Source organism: Rhinolophus sinicus, linkage group LG04, assembly GCF_036562045.2.
Source record: "Rhinolophus sinicus isolate RSC01 linkage group LG04, ASM3656204v1, whole genome shotgun sequence".
Taxonomy (NCBI): domain Eukaryota; kingdom Metazoa; phylum Chordata; class Mammalia; order Chiroptera; family Rhinolophidae; genus Rhinolophus; species Rhinolophus sinicus.
The window spans coordinates 38,250,675-38,275,996 of record NC_133754.1 but is presented as its reverse complement, the minus strand read 5'-3'; the positions used below and the strand labels follow the sequence as shown (position 1 = coordinate 38,275,996).

The 25,322-nt window shown below is 35.7% G+C and overlaps 1 protein-coding gene across 1 annotated transcript in view; it reads right to left on the bottom strand.

Moving 5' to 3' along the window:
- Positions 1 to 25,322, bottom strand: part of GPC5 (glypican 5) — a 1,198,702-nt gene that overhangs the window by 1,140,226 nt on the left and 33,154 nt on the right. The window contains exon 2 of the mRNA XM_019737193.2: positions 15,119 to 15,280. Within this exon, the coding sequence (XP_019592752.2) occupies positions 15,119 to 15,280 (162 nt within the window). The remainder of the gene's footprint in view (positions 1 to 15,118; positions 15,281 to 25,322) is intronic.

Here is a 25,322-nt window from a genome sequence, read left to right as displayed (position 1 = left end):
CAGTAGCTAATATCTGTTCATGTAAAGGAGGAAAATTAATTAATTATATTCTCATTCTTGATACACCTGTTTTTTAAAATAAGATATTTAATTTTGAACACATTTCTATATTTCATTAAAAATATAAATGTATTTATATTAAAATCCTAAATCTAACGCTTCAACCCAATGAAGACAAACTTGACATTCTTTCAAGAACTTACAATCAAGAATGAAAAATTTAATTAGCCAAGAGAATGAAACCATAAATGAAAATGTTCAATCTTTCCTTTTCTAATTATCATTTATCACTCCGTCTTTTGTAATGATGTACATTTTTAAATACCATGCACAAAACTGAAACTTCCAGAAGACTTAGTATTTACCATCTTTTAGAAATATGTGAACCACTTGAAGATGAGAGAATTAGAGAAATGTATATCTCTAAGAAAAAATATAACTTCTTATATTTTATCTTCCTAACATTTAAACAAAACACAAGTTTCCAACAGTTTCCTCCCAAATATTAATTTTATTTTTAAAAGTGATACTCAAAGCTTTAAATTTAAAAATGTAACTCTATTCTCCAGTATTGCAATGGAGATTTTAAAACTGACAAATTTGAAAGCTGAATAAGAGTTGCTTTTTCACAGGTGACATTCTATCAACTTCCTCTATTTCTTCATGAGTCATACCATACGTTAGTGTAGAAATAAATAACACATTTATAAAGATTGTTTCCAAAATATTTTTAAAGGAGGTAATTCCACACTCATAGTAAAACAGCTGAAGGGAAACGAATTCTTTCACATTATGTCAGGCTGCTGTGCTTTATTCATGAACAACATTTAGCCCCTGAAAATGAAGAACAGTTGCTGTCGGTACTGTGACAAAGCCAGCTTTACTTTCGTAGACAGCACCACTTATTTATGAGCAGCAACAGACACAGGGACATCAGCTTGTTCCTTTTATCTTATGAAATTCTGCATGTTCATGAATGGCTACCCTTAGGACATAGTGAAGTCTCAGTTCATAAGAATGGGCCCTTCCAAACACAATTCTTTTTATTTTAAGGAAATCTGACTGAAACACCAATAAATTCCATAAAAGAAAAAGATGGAAGATGGAAGGGTGAAATTCAGGGAATCAATAACACTGTTAAACTTAGCTAGAATGACCAGGGGTTAATTCTATGCCATAACAGACAAGCGTTGCAGTGGTGCTGATTCCAAACCCATCGGTATGTAGTATCCAGTGCTGAAATCCAGAGCTGCATGTGCACTGTACATAGGACAACCTTATGTTTTCTAGCACCTGTTGGCAATGTTTCCTCTCTCCCCTGAAAAATCTCTGCATCTCACAGTAACGTGGGGCCCACTAAATCCATGGACCCAAGTATCCATTCCCAACAACAAAATCTAAAGGGTTTTACAAACACATGCTTCCATGGTAAGTTCCACAGAACTATATCCCAATCCAAAGTCTTTTATAACCCAAAAAACCACTGAAAATACAAGTTAATATTGTTGAAGTAGAAAACATAAATGAAATATTTAAACATCAAAAGATCAAAATGTAGGGACATCATAGGAATGGTGGCAGGAAGGTGGTCTTCTTGATTTCTCCTGCAGAACTTAACACAATTGAACATCTATAACCCATCAAAGGACTCTCTGTTCATTACACAGAATAGCTACAAGACTCGTATGATTATTACTTGAAGGGATCAACCCAAGAGGCACAAGACTCAACACACCCAGAGGCCAACTCCAGACCAAACCAGAGTATTACTGGGTTTAACCTATAAAGTGACACACCCAGAGGGAATTATCTACAGGCACAAGAGTCCATAGAGGCCAAACCACATTTAAGTGGTCAACCCTCACACAGATCATCCACTGTGGGCAGAGCCAAGTCTCACAACTAGTCAGCCTAGGAGTCAATCCCACCTACTGACAGCCAAACGCAATTAAAGCTCAACTTTAACAGGACAATATACACAACACAAGGGTCACCTTCGGAGCACACACACAGGAGAATAAAGAAGTGGTGCAAGTCAAATACAAAGGACACATACTACATAAGATCCCCAGCAAAAACCAAGAACCCTAGGGGATCTACATAATCCATCGAAGCAAACACAGAGAGTCAGCCAGAATGGGGAAACAAAGAAACATGTCCCAAATAAAAGAACAGAAGAAACCTCCAGAATTGGAACAAAATGAAATAGAGGTAACCAACCTATCAGAGACAGAGTTCAGAACACTGATGATAAGAATGTTTAAGGAGCTTAGTGATGACACAAAGAAGGATAGAGAAATCATAATGAACAACGAGTTAGAACTAAAGAATACAATAACTGAAATAAAGAACACACTTAAAGGAACTACCAGCAGGTTAGATGAAGCAGAGGATTGAACCAGCGACTTAGAAGACAAGTTAGCAGAGATCACCCAAGCAGAACAACAAAAAGAAAAATGAATAAAAAACAATGAAAATGGTTTAAGAGACCTCTGGGATAACATCAAACGCAACACCATGCACATCATAGGAATACCAGAAGGTAAAGAGAAGGAGCAAGGGATCGAGAACATATTTGAAGTAATAATGACCGAAAACTTCCCTAACCTGGTGAAGGAAACCAACGTACAAGCCCAGGAAGTGCAGAGAGTTCCAACCAGGATGAACCCAAACAAGTCCACACCAAGACACATCACAGTTAAAATGGCAAAGGTTAAATACAAAGAGAGAATCCTAAAAGCAGCAAGAGAAACACAGCAGGTTACACGCAAGGGAACTCCTATAAGACTATCAAATGACTTTTCTATAGAAACTTTGCTAGCCAGAAGGAAGTGGCAGGAGGTATTCAAAGTGATGAAAAACAAAGGCCTACAACCTAGATTGTTTTATCCAGCAAGGCTATCATTTAAAATTAAAGGAGAGATAAAGAGCTTCCCAGAAAAGAATAAGCTAAAGGAATTCATTACGACCAAGCTAGCATTGCAGGAAATATTAAAAGGGCTTCTGTAAACAGAAGAAAGATGAAAACAATCTAACTACAAATTTAAAAATGGCAATAAATACATACCTATCAATAATCACTTCAAATATAAATGGATTAAATGCTCCAATCAAAAGACATAGGGTGGCTGAGTGGATAAGAAAACAAGACCCTTGCATGTGGTGTATACAAGAGACTCACCTCAGATCAAAAGACACACACAGGCTGACAGTGAAGGGTTGGAGTGAGATATTTCATGCAAATGGAAATGAGAAAAAAGCTGAAGTAGCAATACTTAGATCTGACAAAATAGACTTTAAAATGAAGAATATATTAAAGACAAAGATGAGCACTACATAATAATAAAGGGATCGATCCGACAAAAGGACATAATCCTAGTAAACATCTATGTACCCAGCATAGGAGAACCTAAATCTATCAAACAGATATTGACTGACATAAAGACAGAAATCAACAGTAACAATATCATAGTAGGGGACTTCAACACACCTCTGACAACAAGGGACAGGTCTTCCAGACAAAAAATAATTATGGAAACAGCAGTCTTAAAAGACATATTGGACCAGTTGGATTTAATCGATATTTTCAAAAAACTATTAGAACTGATAAATGATTTTAGTCAAGTAGCAGGATACAAAATTAATATTCAGAAATCAGTTGCATTTGTATATACTAATAATACAATATCAGAAGGAGAAATTAAGAAAACAGTCCCATTTACAATTGCTTCACAGACTATAAAATACCTAGGAATAAATTTAACTAAAGAAGTAAAAGACCTGTACTAAGAAAATTATAAGACAGTGAAGAAAGAAATTAAAGAAGATACAAATAGATGGAAACACACCATGCTCATGGATAGGAAGAATTAATATAGTTAAAATATCCATACTGCCTAAGGAAATATATAGATTCAACGCAATTCCTGTCAAACTACCAAGGACATTTTTCACAGAAATAGAACATATAATCCTAAAATTTATATGGAACCATAAAAGACCCCAGATAGCCTCGGCAATCTTGAGAAATAAGAACAAAGTGGGAGGTATCACGATACCTGACATCAAATTATACTGTAAGGCTACAGTAATCAAAACAGCATGGTACTGGCATAAAAACAGACACATAGATCAATGGAACAAAATAGAGAGCCCAGAAATAAATCCATGCCTATATGGTCATTTAATCTATGAAAATGGAAGCAAGGATTTATGGTGGGGTAAAGACAGTCTATTCAATAAATGGTGCTGGGAAACCTGGACAGACACAAGCAAAAAAATGAAGCTGACCACCTCCTTACACCACATACAAGAATAAATTCAAAATGGATTCAAGACTTAAATGTAAGCTCTGAGACCATAAAGTTCCTAGAAGAAAATATAGGAAGAAAGTTTACAGACATTACCGGGAGTGAAGATTTTTACGGATATATCCCCTCGGGCAAGGGAAGTAAGAGAAAAAATAAACATGAGGGATTATGTCAAACTAAAACATTTTTTCACAGCAAAGGAAACCATCAATAAAACAAAAAGGGATCCTGCTGAATGGGAGAAGATATTTGTCAATGAAATATCCCATAAGGGGTTAACATCCAAAATTTATTAAAAAAAAAAAAAAACCTCACTCAACTCAACTCCAAAAACACAAACAACCCAATTTAAAAATGGGCAGAGGACATGAAGAGACATTTTTCTAAAGAGGACATACAGATGGCAAACCAACATATGAAAAAATTCTCAACCTCACTAATCATTAGAGAAATGCAAATAAAAACCACATTGCGATACCACCTCACCCCAGTCAAAATGGCTATCATCAATAAATCAACAAACAACAAGTGCTGGCAAGGATGTGGAGAAAAGAGAACCCCTGTGCACTGTTGGTGGGATTACAGATTGGTGCAGTCACTATGGAAATCCATATGGAGGTATCTCAAAAAACTGAAAATGGAACTACCTTATGACCCAGCAATTCCACTCCTAGGCATCTATCCAAAGAAATCCAAAATTCTAATTCAAAAAAATGTATGCACCCCTATGTTTATTGCAGCACTATATACAATAGCGAAGACATGGATGTAACTGAAATGCCCATCAGTAGATGACTGGATCAAGAAACTGTGGTACATTTATACAATGGAGTATTACTCAGCCATAAAGAAGAATGAAGTCTTACCATTTGCAACAATATGGATGGACCTAAAGAACATTATGCTAAGTGAAATAAGTCAGACAGAGAAAGATAAATACCATATGATCTAACTTATATGTGGAATCTAAAGAAAAGAATAAATGAATGAACTAATCACAAACAGCCTCAGAGATATAGAGGAAAAACTGAGGGTTGCTGGATGGCAGGGTGGGGATGAGGGAGAAGGCGAGGGGATTAGAAAGCACAGTTGGTAACCACAAGATTGCCACATGGATACGAAAGTCAGGTTGGGGAATATAATCAATAAAGTAAAGATTTTGTAGGGTATCCGATGGACACTTGTCTTATTAGGGAGTCCACTTCAGGGATGGTATAGAAGCCTGATCACTACACTGTACACCTGAAGCTGAAGCTGAACAATAATGAATGTCAGCTCTCTCTATATATATATATGGTCACAAGAGGTGGAGTACAGCAAGCACTAGGAATACAGACAGTGGAAATGTAACAGCTATATGCAATGTCAGAGGGGTAGTAGAATGGGGGAGGAGGGTTATCACTTTGTGAGGGATATGAGTGATAAATGTTTAACTATTACGTTATTTTGTACACCTGAAATTAAAAAAAAAAAAATAGAAGAAGAAACTGGTGAAATAAACCAAAAACAACAAAAGAACCAGACAAATGAGAAACAAAAACTCATAGACACAGACAATAGTTTAGTGGTTACCAGAGGGTAATGGGGGTGGAGGGTGGGAGATGAGGGTAAAGGGGATCAAAGTAATACAGAATTGTACCCCTGAAATCTATGTAATTTTACTAACAATTTTCACCCCAATAAATTAAAAAAAAAAAAAAGAAAAGAAACTGGTGAAGAAGTTGGCCAAGAAGTATAATGCCTTTTTAGCTTTAGAATCTCTGATAAAGCAGATCCCACGAATCCTGGGCCGAGGCCTGAATAAGGCTGGCAAGTTGCCCCTTCCTTGCTGACACATAGTGAGAACATGGTGGCCAAAGTCATTGACGTGAAATCCACAATCAAGTTCCTGATGAAGAAGGTGCTGTGTCTGGCAGTGGCCATTGGTCACGTGAAGATGACAGATGATGAGCCTGTATACAATATCCACTTAGCTGTTAGTGTCCTGGTGTCATTACTCAGAAAGGACGTCTGGGCTTTATACAGCAGGAGCACCATGGGAAAGCCCCAGTGCCTGTACTAAGGCATAGCTTAATAAATCATACTGATACAAAAAACAAAACAAAAAAATCAAAATGTAGCATATCTATTTGTACCATTTGAGAAGTGAACTGATTTCCACATTAAATTTCTCTCAGCCGGACTTGCACCCAATAAAAGCTGTTTAGCTTCTTCCTTATTAGAAAAATAAAGACTTTGAATTGTTTTTGGATATTTTGCACAGAAACTAGATGGACGCCGTTACACTTACTGATAAAGAAGCCCCTCCTCAGTTAATTCAGTAAATATGATTTCTAAAGTTCTTTTGTATTTACCTTTATATTTGTTTATATTTATAAATATATATTTAAGCTTGTTTTTATAAAAATAAGTTTAAAGCTATTTATTCTATTCATTAAACTAAAAACAGATATTCTTCTTTTAAGAGAATTTGTTCCGGTAAAATTAGGCTTTAGGAAAATTTCTTCTAAATTTGTCTTGCTTGCCTTCTCATGATTCTTAAATAAAACTCAAGATTCCATGAAGGGAGAAAACAACAATTTATTATAACAAATCATATTTCAGAAAGTCCCTACCATTTTCATTTTTTATTAATATTTAAATAAATACCAAAACTCAATCTATTGAATCCAGCATATACAATTTATTAAACTAAAAAAAATGTAAATGTACATAAAATTACCTGACACTCTGATAGATACCAATAATTCTATATATTTCTAGTACTTAGATAGTTACCACCAAACTTAGAGCAATATCACCAAAATTTTTCAGCAGTTTAAACCTATCTTAAAAGTCTAAATAAATAATTTAGTTTGTATTTTTCCCAATCTTTTCAACTTAATTTGCTCTATCTTAATCGAATTATCCGAGAATATGTGGAAAGTTTGTTACACTATCTTTCTAGACAGAAGAAATGTTCAACTAACATTCATTAAGTATCTGTGTGTTAGTATCTGACACTTTCTTTCACCTATATAGTTAACACGGCTATTCAAAAAATTATGTTTGACATATATAGAGCACTTCATCCTAAAACATCAGACTATACATTCTTTTCTAGTGCACATGAAACATTCTCAAGGATAGACCATATGTTGGGACATAAAATCAGCCTCAGCAAATTTAAGAAGACTGAAATCATACCAAGCATATTCTCTGATCACAAGGCTTTGAAAGTGGATATCAACTGCAAAAAGAAAGCAGGAAAAAACACAAATACATGGAAATTAAACAACATACTTTTAAAGAACGACTGGGTCAAAGAAGAAATTAGAGGAGAGATCAAAAGACCCATAGAAACAAATGACAATGGAAATACATCCTACCAAAATTTTTGGGATGCAGCGAAAGCAGTTTTAAGAGGGAAATTTATAACATTACAGGCCTATCTCAAGAAACAAGAAAAATCCCAAATAAATAACCTCATGTTACACCTTAAAGAACTAGAAAAAGAAGAACAAGTGAAACCCAAGGTCAGCAGAAGAAAGGAAATAACAAAAATCAGAGCAGAACTAAATGAAATAGAGAACAAAAAGACAATAGAAAAAATTAATGTGACAAAGAGCTGGTTCTTTGAAAAGATTAACAAAATTGACAAACCCTTGGCTAGACTCACTAAGATAAAAAGAGAGAAGACACTAATTAACAAAATCAGAAAAGAAAAAGGGGAAGTTATCACGGACACCACAGAAATACAAAGGATCATCCAAGAATACTATGAAGGACTATATGCCACCAAATTCAATAACCTAGAAGAAATGGACAAGTTCTTAGAAACATATAGCCTTCCAAGGCTAAACCATGAAGAACTGGAAAATCTAAACAGACCGATCACCAGTAACGAAATTGAATCAGTCATCCAAAACCTTCCCAAAAGCAAAAGTCCGGGACCAGATGGCTTCACTAGTGAATTCTACCAAACTTTCAAAGAGGATCTAATACCAATCCTGCTCAAACTCTTCCAAAACATTGAAGAAGAGACACTACTCCTTAAATCATTTATGAGGCCAATATTACCCTGATACCAAAACCTGGTAAGGACAACACAAAAAAAGAAAACTACAGACCAATATCTCTGATGAATACAGATGCAAAAATCCTAAACAAAATTCTAGCAAATCGAATACAACAATGCATTAAAAAGATTATTCATCACGACCAAGTGGGGTTCACCCGCGCGGCACAAGGATGGTTCAACATCCAAGAATCCATCAATGTGATACATCACATAAACAAAATAAAGGACAAAAATCATATGATTATATCAATTGATGCAGAAAAAGAATTTGACAAGATACAACATCCATTTATGATTAAAACACTTAATAAAATAGGTATAGAAGGAAAATACCTTAACATAATAAAGGCCATATATGACAAGCCCTCAGCTAATCTCATAATTAATGGTGAAAAACTGAAGCCCTTTGCTCTGTGTTCAGGAACACGACAGGGCTGTCCCCTATCACCTCTGCTTTTCAACATAGTGTTGGAAGTCCTTGCCAGAGCAATCAGGCAAGAGAAAGAAATAAAAGGCATCCAAATTGGGAATGAAGAAGTTAAATTATCACTCTTTGCAGATGACATGATGCTATATATAGAAAACCCTAAAGACTCCACCAAAAAGCTATTAGAAACAATCAACGAATACAGTAAAGTTGCTGGCTACAAAATCAACATACAAAAGTCCACTGCATTCCTATATACTAACAATGAAATCTCAGAAAAAGAAATACAAAAAACAATTCCTTTTGCAATTGCAGCAAAAAGAATAAAATACCTAGGAATAAACTTAACCAAGGATGTGAAGGACCTATATGCTGAAAACTATAAGACATTTTTGAAAGAAATTGAAGAAGACACAAAGAAATGGAAAGACATTCCGTGCTCATGGATTGGAAGAATCAACATAGTTAAAATGGCCATATTACCCAAAGCAATATACAGATTTAATGCAATCCCCATCAAAATCCCAATGGCATTTTTAAAGAAATAGAACAAACAAATCATCAGATTTGTTTGGAACCACAAAAGACCCCGAATAGCCAAAGCAATCTTAAGGAAAAAGAACAATACTGGAGGTATCACACTCCCTGACTTTAGCTTGTACTACAGGGCTACAATAATCAAAACAGCATGGTATTGGCAGAAAAACAGACACATAGACCAATGGAATAGAATTGAGAACCCAGAAATAAAACCACATAAATATGGACAGATAATTTTTGACAAAGAAGCTAAAAAACATACAATGGAGGAAAGACAGCCTCTTCAATAAATGGTGCTGGGAGAATTGGATAGCCACGTGCAAAAGAATGAAACTGGACTGCTATCTGTCACCATGTACCAAAATTAATTCAAAATGGATCAAAGACTTAAGCATAAGACCTGACACAATAAACTGCATAGAAGAAAACATAGGTACTAAACTTATGGACCTTGGGTTCAAAGAGCATTTTATGAATTTGACTCGAACGCAATGGAAGTAAAAGCTAAAATAAACAAATGGGACTATATGAAACTTAAAAGCTTCTGCACAGCAAAAGAAACCATCGACAAAATAAAGAGGCAACCAACTGAATGGGAGAAGATTTTTGCAAACAGTGCCTCCAATAAGGGCTAATATCCAAAATATACAAGGAACTCATGAAACTCAACAACAAAAACACAAACAACCCAATTGAAAAATGGGCAGAGGACCTGAAGAGACATTTCTCCAAAGAGGACATACAAATGGCAAATAGACATATGAAAAAATGCTCAACATCACTAATCATCAGAGAAATGCAAATAAAAACCACAATGAGATATCACCTCACCCCAGTCAGAATGGCTATCATCAACAAGACAAATAGTAACAAGTGTTGGAGAAGCTGTGGAGAAAAAGGAACCCTCATACACTGTTGGTGGGAATGCAGACTGGTGCAGCCATTATGGAAGGCAGTGTGGAGGTTCCTCAAAAAATTACGAATAGAATTACTGTTGCAAAAACAGCGTGGACCGAGAGACACAAGCGGCACCCAGAAGGCAAGGAGAACTCAGCATTATTACACTAGTGGGCCCAGTGGGATATTTCCCAAAGAATTGAGCACCGACAGGGGTGAGGGGCTTTACTTTTATATGCTTAGGCCTCCGGGTTGAGGGGGGGGAGTCTGGCCGGGGTGCCAGGGAGATCCGTCCCTAGCAGCTGTGATCCCTCAACTTTGTTTTGACAGGGAGGCCTCTAACTATGGCGCCGCGGGAGACAGCTCCGATAAGGAGGGAGGGAGACAGGAGACATCTCCGATAAGGTATGGGAGGAAGAGGGGGCAGAGTTCTTAGGGGGAGCTTGCTGGGGACATCTCCAATAAGGGGGAGATTGAGCACTTAGGGGGACCTGCAGGAAAAACCATCCCAACATTACCAGATGACCCAGCAATCCCTCTCCTGGGTATCTACCCAAAAAATCTGAAAACATTTATACATAAAGACACATGTGCTCCAATGTTCATTGCAGCTTTGTTTACGGTGGCCAAGACTTGGAAACAACCAAAATGTCCTTCGATAGATGAATGGATAAAGAAGTTGTGGTATATACACACAATGGAATAGTATTCGGCGGTAAGAAAAGATGATATAGGGACATTTGTGACAACATGGATGGATCTCGAGAGTATGATGCTAAGCGAAATAAGTCAGACAGAAACAGCAGAGAACCATATGATTTCACTGATATGTGGTATATAAACCCAAAACAACAAAAGAATAAGACAAACAAATGAGAAACAAAAACTGATAGACACAGACAATAGTTTAGTGGTTACCAGAGGGTAAGGGGGGTGGAGGGTGGGAGATGAGGGTAAGGGGGATCAAATATATGGTGATGGGAGAAGAACTGACTCTGGGTGGTGAACACACAATGGGATTTATAGATGATGTAATACAGAATTGTACACCTGAAAACTATGTAATTTTACTAACAATTATCACCCCAATAAATTAAAAAAAAATTGTTTGATTTGTCATGATCCTGTTCCGCCATATATTTTTAGTTGGGGTATTTAGGTTTCATACTAAAAGACAAGAAAGCATAATGAAACTTTCCTGTTCAAAAATCTTTAATGACTCTCTCAAAATCTTTAATGACTCTCTCAAACCCCAGTTGATGGTTTTCTTTAATTCTTTAAAATTAATCTTCAATTACAGTTGACATACAACATAGTGATTAGACATTTAATACCTTATGAAGTACTCACTCCATAAATCTATTACTCATCTGACACCATACATATTGTCACATTACTGACTATTACCGTTATACTTTACATGCCCATGACTATTTTGTAACTACCAATTTGTACTTCTTAATTCCTTCCCTTTTCACCCAGCTTCCAACCCCCTTCCCATCTGGCAACCATCAAAATGCTCTCTGTGTCTATGAGTTTGTTTCTGATTGTTCCTTTATTTTGTTTTTTAGAGTCCACATATAAGTGGAATCATATGGCATTTCTCTTTCTTTGTCTGACATTTCATTCAGCATAATAACCCTGTGGGTTCCTTCATGTTGTTGCAGATGACAAGATTTCATTCTATTTTAGGGCTGAGTAACATTCCTTTGTATATGTGAGGTCTGACAGTTAAGTTCACAAAGTTGTTGCAATGATGTTGCTAATGTTTTCTGATATCAGAGGGGTAATTCATTATGAATTTGTACCAACTGGACAAACAGTTAACCAACTTTACTATTTGGAAGTGCAGAAAATGCTGCATGAAAAAGTTAGATGAGCTAAGCTGTTCACCAACAATTCATGGCTCTTGCATCACGACAATGCACCAGCTCACTCAGCACTGTCTGTGAGGTAGTTTTTAGCCAGTAAACAAATCACTGTATTGGAACACCCTCCCTACTTACCTGACCTGGCCCCCAATGATTCTTTCTTTACCCAAAGATAAAGGCAATATTGAAAGGAAGACATTTGAACGACATTCAGGACATCGAGGGTAATATGATGACATCTCTGATGGCCATTCCAGGAAGATTTCCAAAATTGCTTAGAAGGGTGGACTAGGCGCTGGTGTCAGTGCATAGCTTCCCAAGGGGAGTACTTCGAAGGTCACCATAGTGATATTCAGCAATGTGGTATGTAGTACTTTTCTATGATACGTTCATGAACTTAATTGTCAGACCTCATATGTACTACATCTTCTTTATCTATTTGTCTATCAGTGGACACTTGGGTTGTTTCCATATCTTGGCTATTGTAAATAATTTTGCAGTGAAATAGGAGTGCAAATATCTTTTCAAATTAGTGTTTAGGATTTCTTCAGATAAATACCCAGAAGTCTAATTGTTGTGTAATATGGTAGTTCTATCTTTAATTTTTTGAGGCACCTCCATGCTATTTTCCACAGTGGCTGCACCAGTTTACAATCCCACCAACAGTGCACAAGGGTTCCCTTTTCTCCACATCCTCACCAATATCCACAAATCAATTAACATGATACAGTATATAAACAAAATGAATAAAAATCATACCATCTCAATAGATGCAGAAATAGAGTTTGTCAAAATCCACCATCTATTTATGATAAAAACTCTCAGCAAAATGGGGATAGAAAAAAACATACCTCAACATAATAAAGGCCACATATGACAAAACTGATATCATACTCAATGATGTAAAGCTGAAAACTTTTTCTTTAAGATCAAGAACAACACAAGGATGTCAACTTTCACCACTTTTATTCAACAAAGTATGGAAGTCCTAGCCATAGAAATCAGACAAGAAAAAGAAATAAAAGGCATCCAAGTTGGAAAGGAACAAGTAAAACTGTCATTATTTGCAGATGACTTGATACTAAATAGAGAGAACCGTAAAGATTCCACCAAAAAAAAAAAAAAAAAAAAACCTATTAGAACTGATAAATTAATTCAGTAAAGTAGCAGAATACAAAATTAATATTCAGAAATTGGTTGCATTTTTATACACCATTAACTATCAAAAATAGAAATTAAGAAACCAATCCCATTTACAATCCCATCAAAAACAAACAAACAGAAACAAAACAAAACAAAACAAAAAAACACCTAGGAATAAATTTAACCCAGAAGGTAAAAGACCTGTACTCAGAAAACTGTAAGACACTGAAGAAAGAAATTGAAGAAAATACAAATAAATGGAAAGATAAGCTGTGTAGAAATAATTAACATCATTCATTAAAATATCCGTACTACTCAAAGCATTCTACAGATTCAGTGTAATGCCTATCAAACTACCAAAAACATTTTTCACAGAACTAGATCAAACTGGTATTTTAAGTCTTCTTCCACATGGGTCCAACTCACCTTTTCAAGTATATGACTCACAATTCCCATCCACAAGTCCTTGCTCTGGTCAGACTGGTTTATTCACCACCCTTTATCTCTAAAATGTATTTTCCACATTGTACATGCTATCATTTTCATGAGATAAAACATATTACACAGCGTTCTGGTTAAAGTCTTCTGGTTCGCAAGTTTAAATCACAAATCTTTGCTTAAAAGACATATCAACATGTTCTCCTCCAAAAATTGCACATGAATAAATCCCATAACAGAAATAAGGTTATTTTCTAAGAAATCTAAAAGAACCGCTAAATTCATAACATGTTAAAATCTCACATTTTACAGTTTTTACAAAAAAAAAATCAATTCATCATGAAGTACACTTTAATTCAAATTGTATCCTGATTTATTGTATTTATAGTTTTAAAAATTAATCAGCTTTGTGATTTAGTTCTGTATATAAACAAATCACAAATTATTTAGGTTGATATTGATATACTTACTAAAAATGAATACTAACAGAAATTACATTTTGCATTGAACAAAAGTAATAAATTTATTTGAAAACCAGTGTAAATATTTTTATTCTAGTCATATACAAAATAGCTAATGCTTTATAAAAGGAAAAATAAATTTAACTATTTTATTATAGTAATAAGGAATTTTAAAGAGGAGGTAACTAAAAAAGGAAAAAGATCACTTATTTTGCAATATGCCTTGTAATTTGATAACCCATTAATTTTATTTCTGAACATATTGCTTGAAAAGGTTGAGTTCTGGTTTTAGTTGATCCTTAAACATCCAATTAATATTTCCTATTTTACTATTTATCAGACTTCTCTGTTCATTGATACATCATACTGTTCTTATGAAAACCACATGAGGCTGCAGGGGAGAACAACTAGACAAATATTTCTTCAAATCATATTTTTAAAAATAAATCTAAAATTACACAGTTAAGACCAATGAGATTTTATGTTATAGAATATTTTAATGAAATCTAGTAATTATGTCCATTCATATTGAAAACCAAAGGTCAGAATATTGAAGGACCTGGAAGAAACCCAAAAGGGCATATATTTCCAAGGACCATTTAATCAATATAACAGTTTCCCTAGTCCAACTCAATACAAATATATACATATGTGTGTGTGTGCGTGTATAGGTATATATATATATATATATATATATATATATATATACCTATACACACACACACACACACACACACACACACACACAGGTATACACACACACGTACACGCACTTATTTATTTATTTATTTATTTATTTATCCCCAGATGACTTCAGAAACAAGTTGTGAGGGCTCAATAAAGCTAAAACCTCATCTTATACCTCAATAATACACAAAGAAGTAAACCCAGCTAAGTTTACCAATATAATGATAATAGGAAAATTACCTACCAGTGCTTGTCCTTAGTTTCAGAACTCAAGAAACATTTACCTTGAAAAGCAGCTGCATTTCGAGATATTAGAAACTTTAACGTAGAGCTGGAGGTTTGAAGCGCCTGCTGCATATCTTGGCGAGCTGCGGTTTGGTATCTCTCCTCCATCTTCCTGGTGCAACATGTTGGTTTTTCAGATGTGCAAACCTGAAGATCAGGTCCTGGAACACATGATATTTCTCAGAATAAGTACCTGTTCACTGAACAAACATTACATGTTACATGTCAGGCATTAGTGATCATCAAGCATATAAGGGGTTCATGTTCTACGTGAAGAACTGATGCACCAGAGCACTCACTTTAACAAAATGTATCTCCTGTCAGTTAACCCAAACATGAAACAAAATATTCTCAACCATTAAATCTTTGCTCAAATATTTTATGAACGTTTTGATCAAATATTAAATATAGCACTCAATCAACTAATTACTATTAACTAACAAATAGGTTATATAAAACAAATTAACTATTATGTAAGTACAGAGCTAAATCAGGAAATTTTTATTTTTGCATATTTTATCAATTCAGACAAAATTACTTGAACTATGTTATAGAGAAATGTGTGGGCTAAAATTATTGCTTTTCTTGAGGAAACAAAATCAAATTTTGTACATCAAATAAAGGTAAAATTCTTCACCTGATTTCTCAGCCAGTAAGCTTGTGATTTTTGTGGAATAGAGTTTATCAGCAATAACAATATGATGGGGGAATCAAGACCCCCCCCCCATAGGCCCAAGCCCAGCATCTAATATTCTACTCATCAGCCAACTTGCTAGAGACAAGTCCTACCATTAAAGGATTTTTTCAGTTTCATAACCATATTCAGAAAACTCCTCTGAAGATGCCCATTACATGAAATGTGAAATTATACATATGTAATAGTTGTAGTTTTAAAAATTGCTAATATGATTATCAACTCTCATCCTGATAGGGTCCCAGGACAAGCACTTTTATACATAGCAGGTATGCTACCGTGTTTCCCCAAAAATAAGACCGGGTCTTATATTAAGGTTTGCTCCAAAAGATGCATTAGGGCTTATGTTCACGGGACATGAACATAAGCTGAAAAATCATGCTAGGAGTTATTTTCCAGTTAGGTCTTGTTTTAGGGGAAGCACGGTGGAGAACAGAGGAAAAGGTGTGGAGCACAGAGGAGCGCCTAAAGAGGATGACCCTGATGAGGCATCATGGGGAGAGCCCCAGAGCATCCCAAGCTATCCAGGTTTTATGTAAAGCTCGGGACACTTGTATTTACACGGCCGAATATAGTTATTCAAGTGAATAACTATATTTTAGGGTAAGAAGAATTATATCCCTTGATCTCCAGGGAGATTCATAGTTCCCACATTAGATCTTCACTGACCAATTTTAGATCAGCAAAAATAAAATATGCATTTGTACACATCACACACACACACACACACACACACATGCATACACACTTAGGCATACACACACACAAATACATACACATAACAGGCACCTTTCATAGTCTTCCTAATTTTTCACACAGTCAGCCTCAGGTCTCACATTTCCAAGAGTTGGTTCTGGATAAGATCAAGACATCTGAAATCACTGTGAACTTCCGGCTAACATGAGACACCAAATTTTTAAAATAATTTTGGCTTTAGTTTGTTTAAGTTAGACAAACAACAGTAACGTTTAGGCATTTCACAAAGGCTAAGAAGCATAAAATATTTATCTGTGTCATAGTAGGTAATATTTTGGCAATTGTTTTTCATGTATCTTGCTTAAAGTTATACAAAAGCAAATTTCATTTCAAACAGTAAAACTGATTGAAAGAAAACAAAGTTATCTTCTCAGCTTTACTGCTAAATGGACAGATTGAAGAATTAAGACTTCAGAGAAGAACAACAGAAATTAAGAAAAAGAACCAATGAATAAATATTAAAATACATAAACATATTTAGGATGGGAAAGAGTGCTAGGGAATAAAAATAATGATAATAACTATAATAATGACAGATGAATGCAACGATCGCTTCCAGAATTCAAATGCATAACTTTGTTTTGTTAGACCACATTCCAAAACATGGTCTCTAATGGCCCCATGTTGTGACCACTCCTTTGTCTTCCACTCAGGCCCACCTAGAGTAACATGGGCCATTACACTCTTCCCTTCACATTCTGCTCATACTCACCAAGTTCCCTCTTGCCCAGAGTCATTCTCCATGCCCTTACCTTTGTCTGGGACACTCTTGTCCACATGTGCTCACCCCCACATGTGACAAACACACACCTTCTCCTAATTCATTCCCAGCTATTTTTCTTTAAATTTTAACTCAGCTTTTCCAAGGAAACTTTCCTGAACCTCCCAGACCATTCATGCTCCTAGTAGAAGGTATGAGGTCTCATACATCTCCATCGCACTCATCATATTCCTTAAGAAGATTACTAACTAATTAGTTCCCTCATCTATACTATAAAGCTACAAGTGGAGGAATTTTTACTCATTATTATATCCCAGTTTTCCAGCATAGTGCCTGATACATCATAAATACTCAATATTCATTCGTTACACCAACAGTTGAGGATCTATGTATAGACATTATATCATTTTAACCTTCACATTAATTCTATGATATAGGGACCATTACTGCCACATTTTACAGATAAAGAAATGGAAACATAAAGAAGCTTTGAAAATTGCCCAATGTCACACACTATGTACTACAAAAGAGTAGAGCTGCTGTTGGGAGGGATTCCCAAGCTATCTTCTTTACCATCACTCCACCGAGAGGAAAGCAATAGTCTTAAATCTATAAAGGGTTCATCTACAGATATAACTGGCCATTTTTTATTTCTGTTTTGAAAGAAGTCATCTGTTTGGTAAGCTATCAGAAAATAAATTTCAGGTTAGGAACCAAAGGAGTTTTATTCAAAAATAAAATAGGCTAAAAATAAAGTTATAGAGTTGCCACTGTCTTTTTGCACAAGTTTAAATGGTAGAAAGAACATTTAGAAAGATGCTACAAATCACCTTGACATCTGTCCTAAACATAATGTGGGGGAAAGACCATCAGGTCTCAGAAACTCTGAATAAGCACACATAGCAATTTAGATGAGTTGGAGCAAACACATTCAAGTTGATGAGCATCTGCATTGATTAATCCAGACTTTCATTTAGAATCTTGGAAGCTGGTAATGACAACATAAAACTAAACTCTAAAACAAATCAGGAGTATAATTCAAACAGCTAGTTATGTCTAATTGGCACAACATTTTCAATAGTATCAACTATGACACATATGCTTAAGTAACTTAGAGTTGGGGTCTCAGTGGACGGGGAAAAGAACCCGCAAGAAACTAGTTACTTTGCTTCCTGATTCAGTCCAAAAGACAGACGAGATGAACCAAACATCCTCAGTGAAAGGACCACTTACATTTTGTTCACAGTAGAATAGCAAAGGGCATAATAAGATGCTTGTTGACTAAAAGCCCAGGTTATACTTCTCTCATTGTAAATAGACAAAGCATCATAAGAAAGCAAAGCCAGATGGAAACCAAACAAATATTATGTGGTCACAAGATGCATTTTAAAAATATTTAAACGCCTGGCTTCAAAGAACACAGCACAATTGAGAATGTTATGAAACAGCAAGAGTACATAACCCAGGCTCAAAAGTAGCAGTCGTGTTTCTGAACAGTAGTCATGTTTCTGAACAGTAAAATCAAACTCCGCAAGAAGGGGCCCTCAACTAGAATGTGGGAGTTTTTTAAATTTCTCACCAAGAATCAGCAGTATTGGTACCTTCCTTTCTGTTCTCCAGCATAAGAAATTGTTACAGCCATCTACCTGTTTCTGTTGTTGTTGTTTTAATATGTTAAAATCGGAACACTGGGAGGCATCTGTAAAGACAGTGGCAGTGGCAGCTTTGTTTTTACTATTCCCAAATCTCCATATGAACCAAAAGAACAACTAGAAAATAAATCCAAAAAACATAACAAAATTAAGTAACATCCTACAACAACAACTGTCAAAATATAAACAGAGTGGGGACAAACCAGCAACAGCTACAGATCTTCACAGTATCAGGCTCTGGGCAGGAGGGAGAATAAAGCAGCAGGTAATGTCTGAGGACCTGACGCCAGAAGAACCTGGAAATGGCCAATTGGCTGGAAGGCACAAAGGACTAATTTGAGAAAAGCAGCTGAAACTTGGAGAGTCTTGCCCTCTTGATTATTAAATGTGTGCCAAGGACCCATAATGGAAAGGAATAAATGAGCTGGAGCAATCTAGACCCCTATGAATTCTCAAAACAGATCCAGCAGACTCCTTTCCAGGAAAGAATCCCACACAGAAAAGAAACTTCTGGAAGTGCAATAAAAATTCAACAGAAGAGCCATTTAAGAGACATAGATAAAGAAAGTATAAAACAAAGTGGGAAGGGAAATAAATTAGGGAAATTTCAGAAAACAAGCAGCCATATTTTTAAGTATTACACAAAACAACAGAAAAGGAAGTTCTTTATGGTTAGAAAAGCTGTTCTGAAGCCTGTCTCAATCTAAATTTTCAGAAAAAAAATCTAACTTTACATACGGTAAAATGAACAACATAAAATATTGAGTTCAAATCTCACACAGACTTATTATAATAAAAAAGAGATTAAGGAACAGAATAATATCCCCAAAGACAAACAAAAGCATGCCAGGACGATATGTCCCCCACCCCTGCTCCCACACACACACACACACACACACACACACACACACACTAAACAGATCAGAAATATAACCATACTATTTCAAAACAAGATATAATGAAACAAAACATAAAAGAACAACATAAATTGAAGTTAGAAAAACTCATATGAAACTCAGGAAATAATTAAAGATAAAAGAAAAACCTGAAATGAAAACTAAACAAAAAGAAACAGAGAAGTCAATCACACAAAGGTTATGCATTAAAAGAAATAGAAGATGGGAAATAAGAAATTATGAAAAATCAAAAGAACAAAAGGATTTGAAAGACAGTGACAATAAATATTGTCAACAATGTAAGCCCCTGAAGATAAAAACAGGACAAAAACTAAAAACTGTATTTCATGCAAGATGAAACTGTTGCATATAATATGAGATTAAAAACAAGTAATTAGGGCCGGCCCGGTGGCTCAGTCGGTTGGAGCTCCATCCTCCTAATGCCAAAGGCTGCCGGTTCGATTCCCACATGGGCCAGTGGGCTCTCAACCACAAGGTTGCTGGTTGGACTCCCACAAGGGATGTTGGGCTGTGCCCCCTGCAACTAGCAATAGCAACTGGACCTGGAGCTGAGCTGCGCCCTCCACAACTAAGATTAAAAGGACAACTTGACTTGGAAAATGACCTGTAAGTACACATTGTTCCCCAATAAAGTCCTGTTCCCCTTCCCCAATAAAATATTTTTTAAAAAAAGTAATTATGGAATATTCAATTTCTATTCTCTAAGTCTACCCTATAGTCTTGAAAATCAGGATTTTTTAGTGTGAAAGAGATACAGACCTGATAAAGAAGCTAAGTAAAACTGATTTTGAATTTGAATTGAAGTATCAATGTGAAATTATGAAGAAATTTACGTTCAAAAATATGTATATTTTCTAGCTTTATCTGAAAAGTCATAGAAATAATGACTAAGTGGCAAAGGGAATCCCATATGCCCAGGTTATGGTCTTGAGATATCATTTTTCTCAAGAAGAAATCAGTGTTTCTTGAAGAAATGACTAATTCTAGGTCTGGGTCAGGAATTATATAAGATGACAGACCAGCTACAATATTGTCTACACCAGATAGCAAAGAAGCTATGAAATAGCTACATGGGTCATATCAAAAGGACTCATGAACTATAATAGTCTGCCAGGACCGCCATAACAAAATACCACAGACCAGTGGCATGAACAGAAATGTATTTTCTCAACAGTTCTGGAGGCTTGGAAGTCCAAGATCAAGGTGTTGGCAGATTTGTTTTCTCTTAAGACCACTGTCCTCGTCTTATATATGGCCGCCTTTTCTCGGCACATATACACTCTTGGTGTTTTTCCTCTTATAATGTTACCAGTCATATTGGAGTCAGGGCTTCAACTTATGCTATAAAGGGGAAAAAATTTAGCCCACATCAGAAGCCAACTTCAAAAGGTTTCTACCGGCCAAACACAGGATAATCTGAGCTCTGATAATAATCACTGCAATAAATTGCAGAAATTAAATATGCATAAATCCAAGAGTTTTCTATATCTGTGCTTTATTTTATAATAGACTTTTAAAATAGCACTCCTGATTGCATTATCTTTTTGTTTCAAACATTTATCTCCCCACTAGTCAACTTATTTACATTTGTAGCACATACCAGTTTTATTGATGGTTGACATAGGAAATGGCCCTTGGTACTAAGATACTGAGATCAAGATACATATTTAGTTCTACTAGAATGGATGTTAAATGTCATTAAAAAAAAATGGCCATCGGATGAAAATAGGATCTTGGAATTCGGAGTAGGAAGGTTATACTGGTAAACATGTTCCTTCTACCTTTTCTGAGAATGTCTTCTTGCCATACATTCTGAAATTAATAGGAATCTGTGAAATGTTATCACAGTGAAAGGGTTTTGACTGAGTCAAATGTATTCCTTCATCCAGGTAGAATAAAAAAAGACTTAACTCCATGAATATAGCAAGAATCATGACAATGGCACTGGATCTGCTGAGAGGTGGCCAGCATCTGTTCCCTCTTCTGGAATTTCCTTTGAAGCTATATCTCTTCCTCACTCACATACACATGTGATTTAGATGAGACTGATATACACATAAGGATGAGTCTTGAATGGCTAAAACATAGCATCCTATCCTATCAGCACAATGATCGATTCAGAAATGGACAGCCAATCATACAATAAAAAAGTGCAAAGTGATATTTGCTGAGGCCTCCAGGAAACAAAGATTTCCCTCTTCTGCTGGAACTGAATTCAGTGATGCAAGGATACAAGGCCTGCAGGTGCCACAGTCATTTTCCAGTTCAGAGTGAAGCCTGAATCTACCACATGTTCTTGTCATCTGCCACGTAAAGAAATCTAGACAACACAACAGTAATAATATTTCCCAAACCGGCCAAGCCAGCCAAACCATTCCATTCTCCTTTATGGTTTATTCCAGAAATTCAAGAGGACTTGATACTAAATGGAGGGTCTGATAATACTACTTTAATGGCTTCTCAAGTTTCCTGTTCTGAAATGGAAATAAACTTTTTATGTTCAAGCAACAGTAAGAAGTGCTGTACTTCTTATTGTTGCTTGAACATAAAAAGTTTGGCAGTGCTATTCACACAGAGCAAACAATAACTCTAGACAAAATATAACAATCAATGGCCTGAAAGTTCTAGAGAGTGAACAAAAGAAGAATGTTTCTGAAAGTGAGTCAATATTTGGAAGAAGGGGAAAGCATGGGGTTAGTTTCTGTCTCTGCGGTTTATAATCTGAGGACAGCCCATGAATAAAGTGACTAAATTTCAATTTAAAAACTCACAGTCTTTCAGGAGTGAAGAACTAGAAGACAGATCAGAGCAGTCACAGCTACGGGAAAGTGGTTGGGAAATACCAGGAAAAGGAGGGCCAGAGAGAGGAAACCCCAACTTCTATGTGTAAACTCTGCTCAAATCTCTGCTGACCCTGGAACCACCCCTCTACAGGGCCAGAGCATACTCAAAGAAGCCCAGTTACAGGCAAGCTAAGAATGAAAGAACTGACCTAAAATTGGAGTTGCTGCCCAAGAGACACAGTTGACAGTTTGAGTCCAACCAAGTTAATTTTCTCTGAAGACAAACATATTAACACTCTTTGGAGGAATATTATGGAATCCAGAGTCACAAAAACATAACATTCACAGCAACCAGGGGACAATCTAAAATTACTGGACATATGATGGATCAGTATACTGTGACCCATTTTCAAGAGATAAGGCAATAAACTAAGACCAACCACAGATAACCCAGATGTTAAAATAAACACAGAAGGGCTCTAAAGCAGCTATTACAACTATATTTAGTGAATAAAAAGGAACATGTGCTCAGAATAAATGATAGGAAAAGAAATCTCAGGAGACAAGAAGAAACTATAAAAAAGAACAAAATGGAAATTCTGCAACTGAAAAAATATGTGAAATAAAAATTTCGCTGAATGGGCTTGATAGCTGAATAGAGATGACAGAGGGCAGAGTCAGAGAACTTGAAGCTATCAGGTTGGTACAAAGGTAACTGCGGTTTTTGCAATCATTTTTAATCTTTTAAACCGCAATTACTTTTGCACCAAACTAATAGATTAATAGAAAGTATCCAATCTGAAGAAGAGAGATAAAAAGATTGAAAATAAATATAATACATAGTACTTTATGTATGTATGCATGTACGAGTATGTATGTATGGAGCTGTGATGGAATATCCTAAAATCTAACACAGATATGACTGCAGTCCCAGAAAGCAAAAGTAAGATAAAATAGTCCATGAAATAATCACTATAAATTTCCCAAATTTTATAAGAAACACAAATCAACAGATTTTAAAAGATCATTGAACCCCAAGCAAAACGAATACAAAGAAAATCACGCCTAAGCATATTATAGTCAAACTACTAAAAAACAAAGATTTAAAAGATTAAAGAAAAAGAAAGGCAAACTCAGTATTTACACACTTTCTACATAGGAGATGAGATTGATTCACATAATGCCTTGCAGATTATACTTAGGAGAGATTTTATTACAATGATGATACGAAGTAGGGGGGTGACTTGATTTGTTTCTTAAAAGTTCACTCCCAGCAATTTTGAGAATCAGTATTTTTGTATTACAAATGAAAGTTAGGACTGGGATGAAATGATAAGAAGTGGTTAGATTAGACATATATAATGAAGGTAGAAGATAACTTGGAATAGATGTGTTGGATGGGATTTGGCCAGTAAAACAGAGATAGGAATCAAGAATAACTCTTAGATTTTGACCTGAGAAACTGGAAGCTTAATGGTACCATTAATGGAAAAAGGAGAATACACAAGTTGCAGTGAATTTAAGGAAAAAATAGAATTCAGATTTAGAAATGAGAAGCCTATTAGAGATCCAACTGAAGATGTAGAAATAATAATTGAATATGCAAGTCTGAAGCCAAGGAAAGAGATCCATATTGAAGACACAAGTTTGGGAGTCCAAAATATTCTACAAAGTGGTATTAAATACTGAGGGTTTCTATAAGATCATCTAAGGAAAGAGGTTTGTTTATAAGAGTTAGAAGGTTTCTCAACCTCAGCACTACTGACACTTGAGGCCAGATAATTCTTTTTTTGTGGGGGAGCTGTCCTGTACAGGAATGTTTAGCAGCATTCCTGAACTCTACCCACTAGATGCCAGTAGCACCTCTCCAGATGTGACAACCAAAGTGACTCCAGACATTACTAAGTGTCCCCCTTGGACATAATAGCCTCTGGGTGAGAACCACTGGCCAAGACAAAGGCACAGCAATATGAGTGGAGCAGAGGAGGATCCCCTGCAAAGAGCATAAGAAAGAGCAATCACATAAAAGGAATAAATTGGGTGGGGAAGGAGGTAAGAGGAAAAGGGCATGCTGTCCTGGAAAAGTTTTCAGAAGAGAGAGATCAGCTCTGTCAGACAAAGAAGCCACATTCGAAACAAATGAAGAAACAAACACTCATAGACATAGACAATAGTTTAGGGGTTACCAGAGGCTAAGGGGGGGGGGGCTCTAGAAAAGGGTAAAAGGGTCTAATATAGTATGGTGATGGAAAGAGAACTGACTCTGGGTGGTGAACACACAATGTGAGATATAGATAATGTATTACAGAATTGTACACCTGAAATCTATGTAACTTTACTAACGGTTGTCATCCCAATAAACTTTAATTTATGAAAAAATAAAAAAATAAAAAATAAAAAGAAGCCTGTACTTTTCAAAGATCTGTAATCATCTGGGCTGTGACTATGGTTGTTTTCTTCACTCTAACTAGACAGTGACTACATGAGCAATCGTATTGCATTTGGGATCCTATTCATTATAAGAAATAATTATAAGGTCAGTTCAAATGGTGTTGTGTTAAAACTTGTTTAACAGTTTTAATGCCCATTCTTTTCTGACTTCTGCCAACCCTGAAGAGAATGGATGCCAAACAGTCCATAATACAACCCTGCATCCTGGTGCTTTCCTGAACATTTGCTT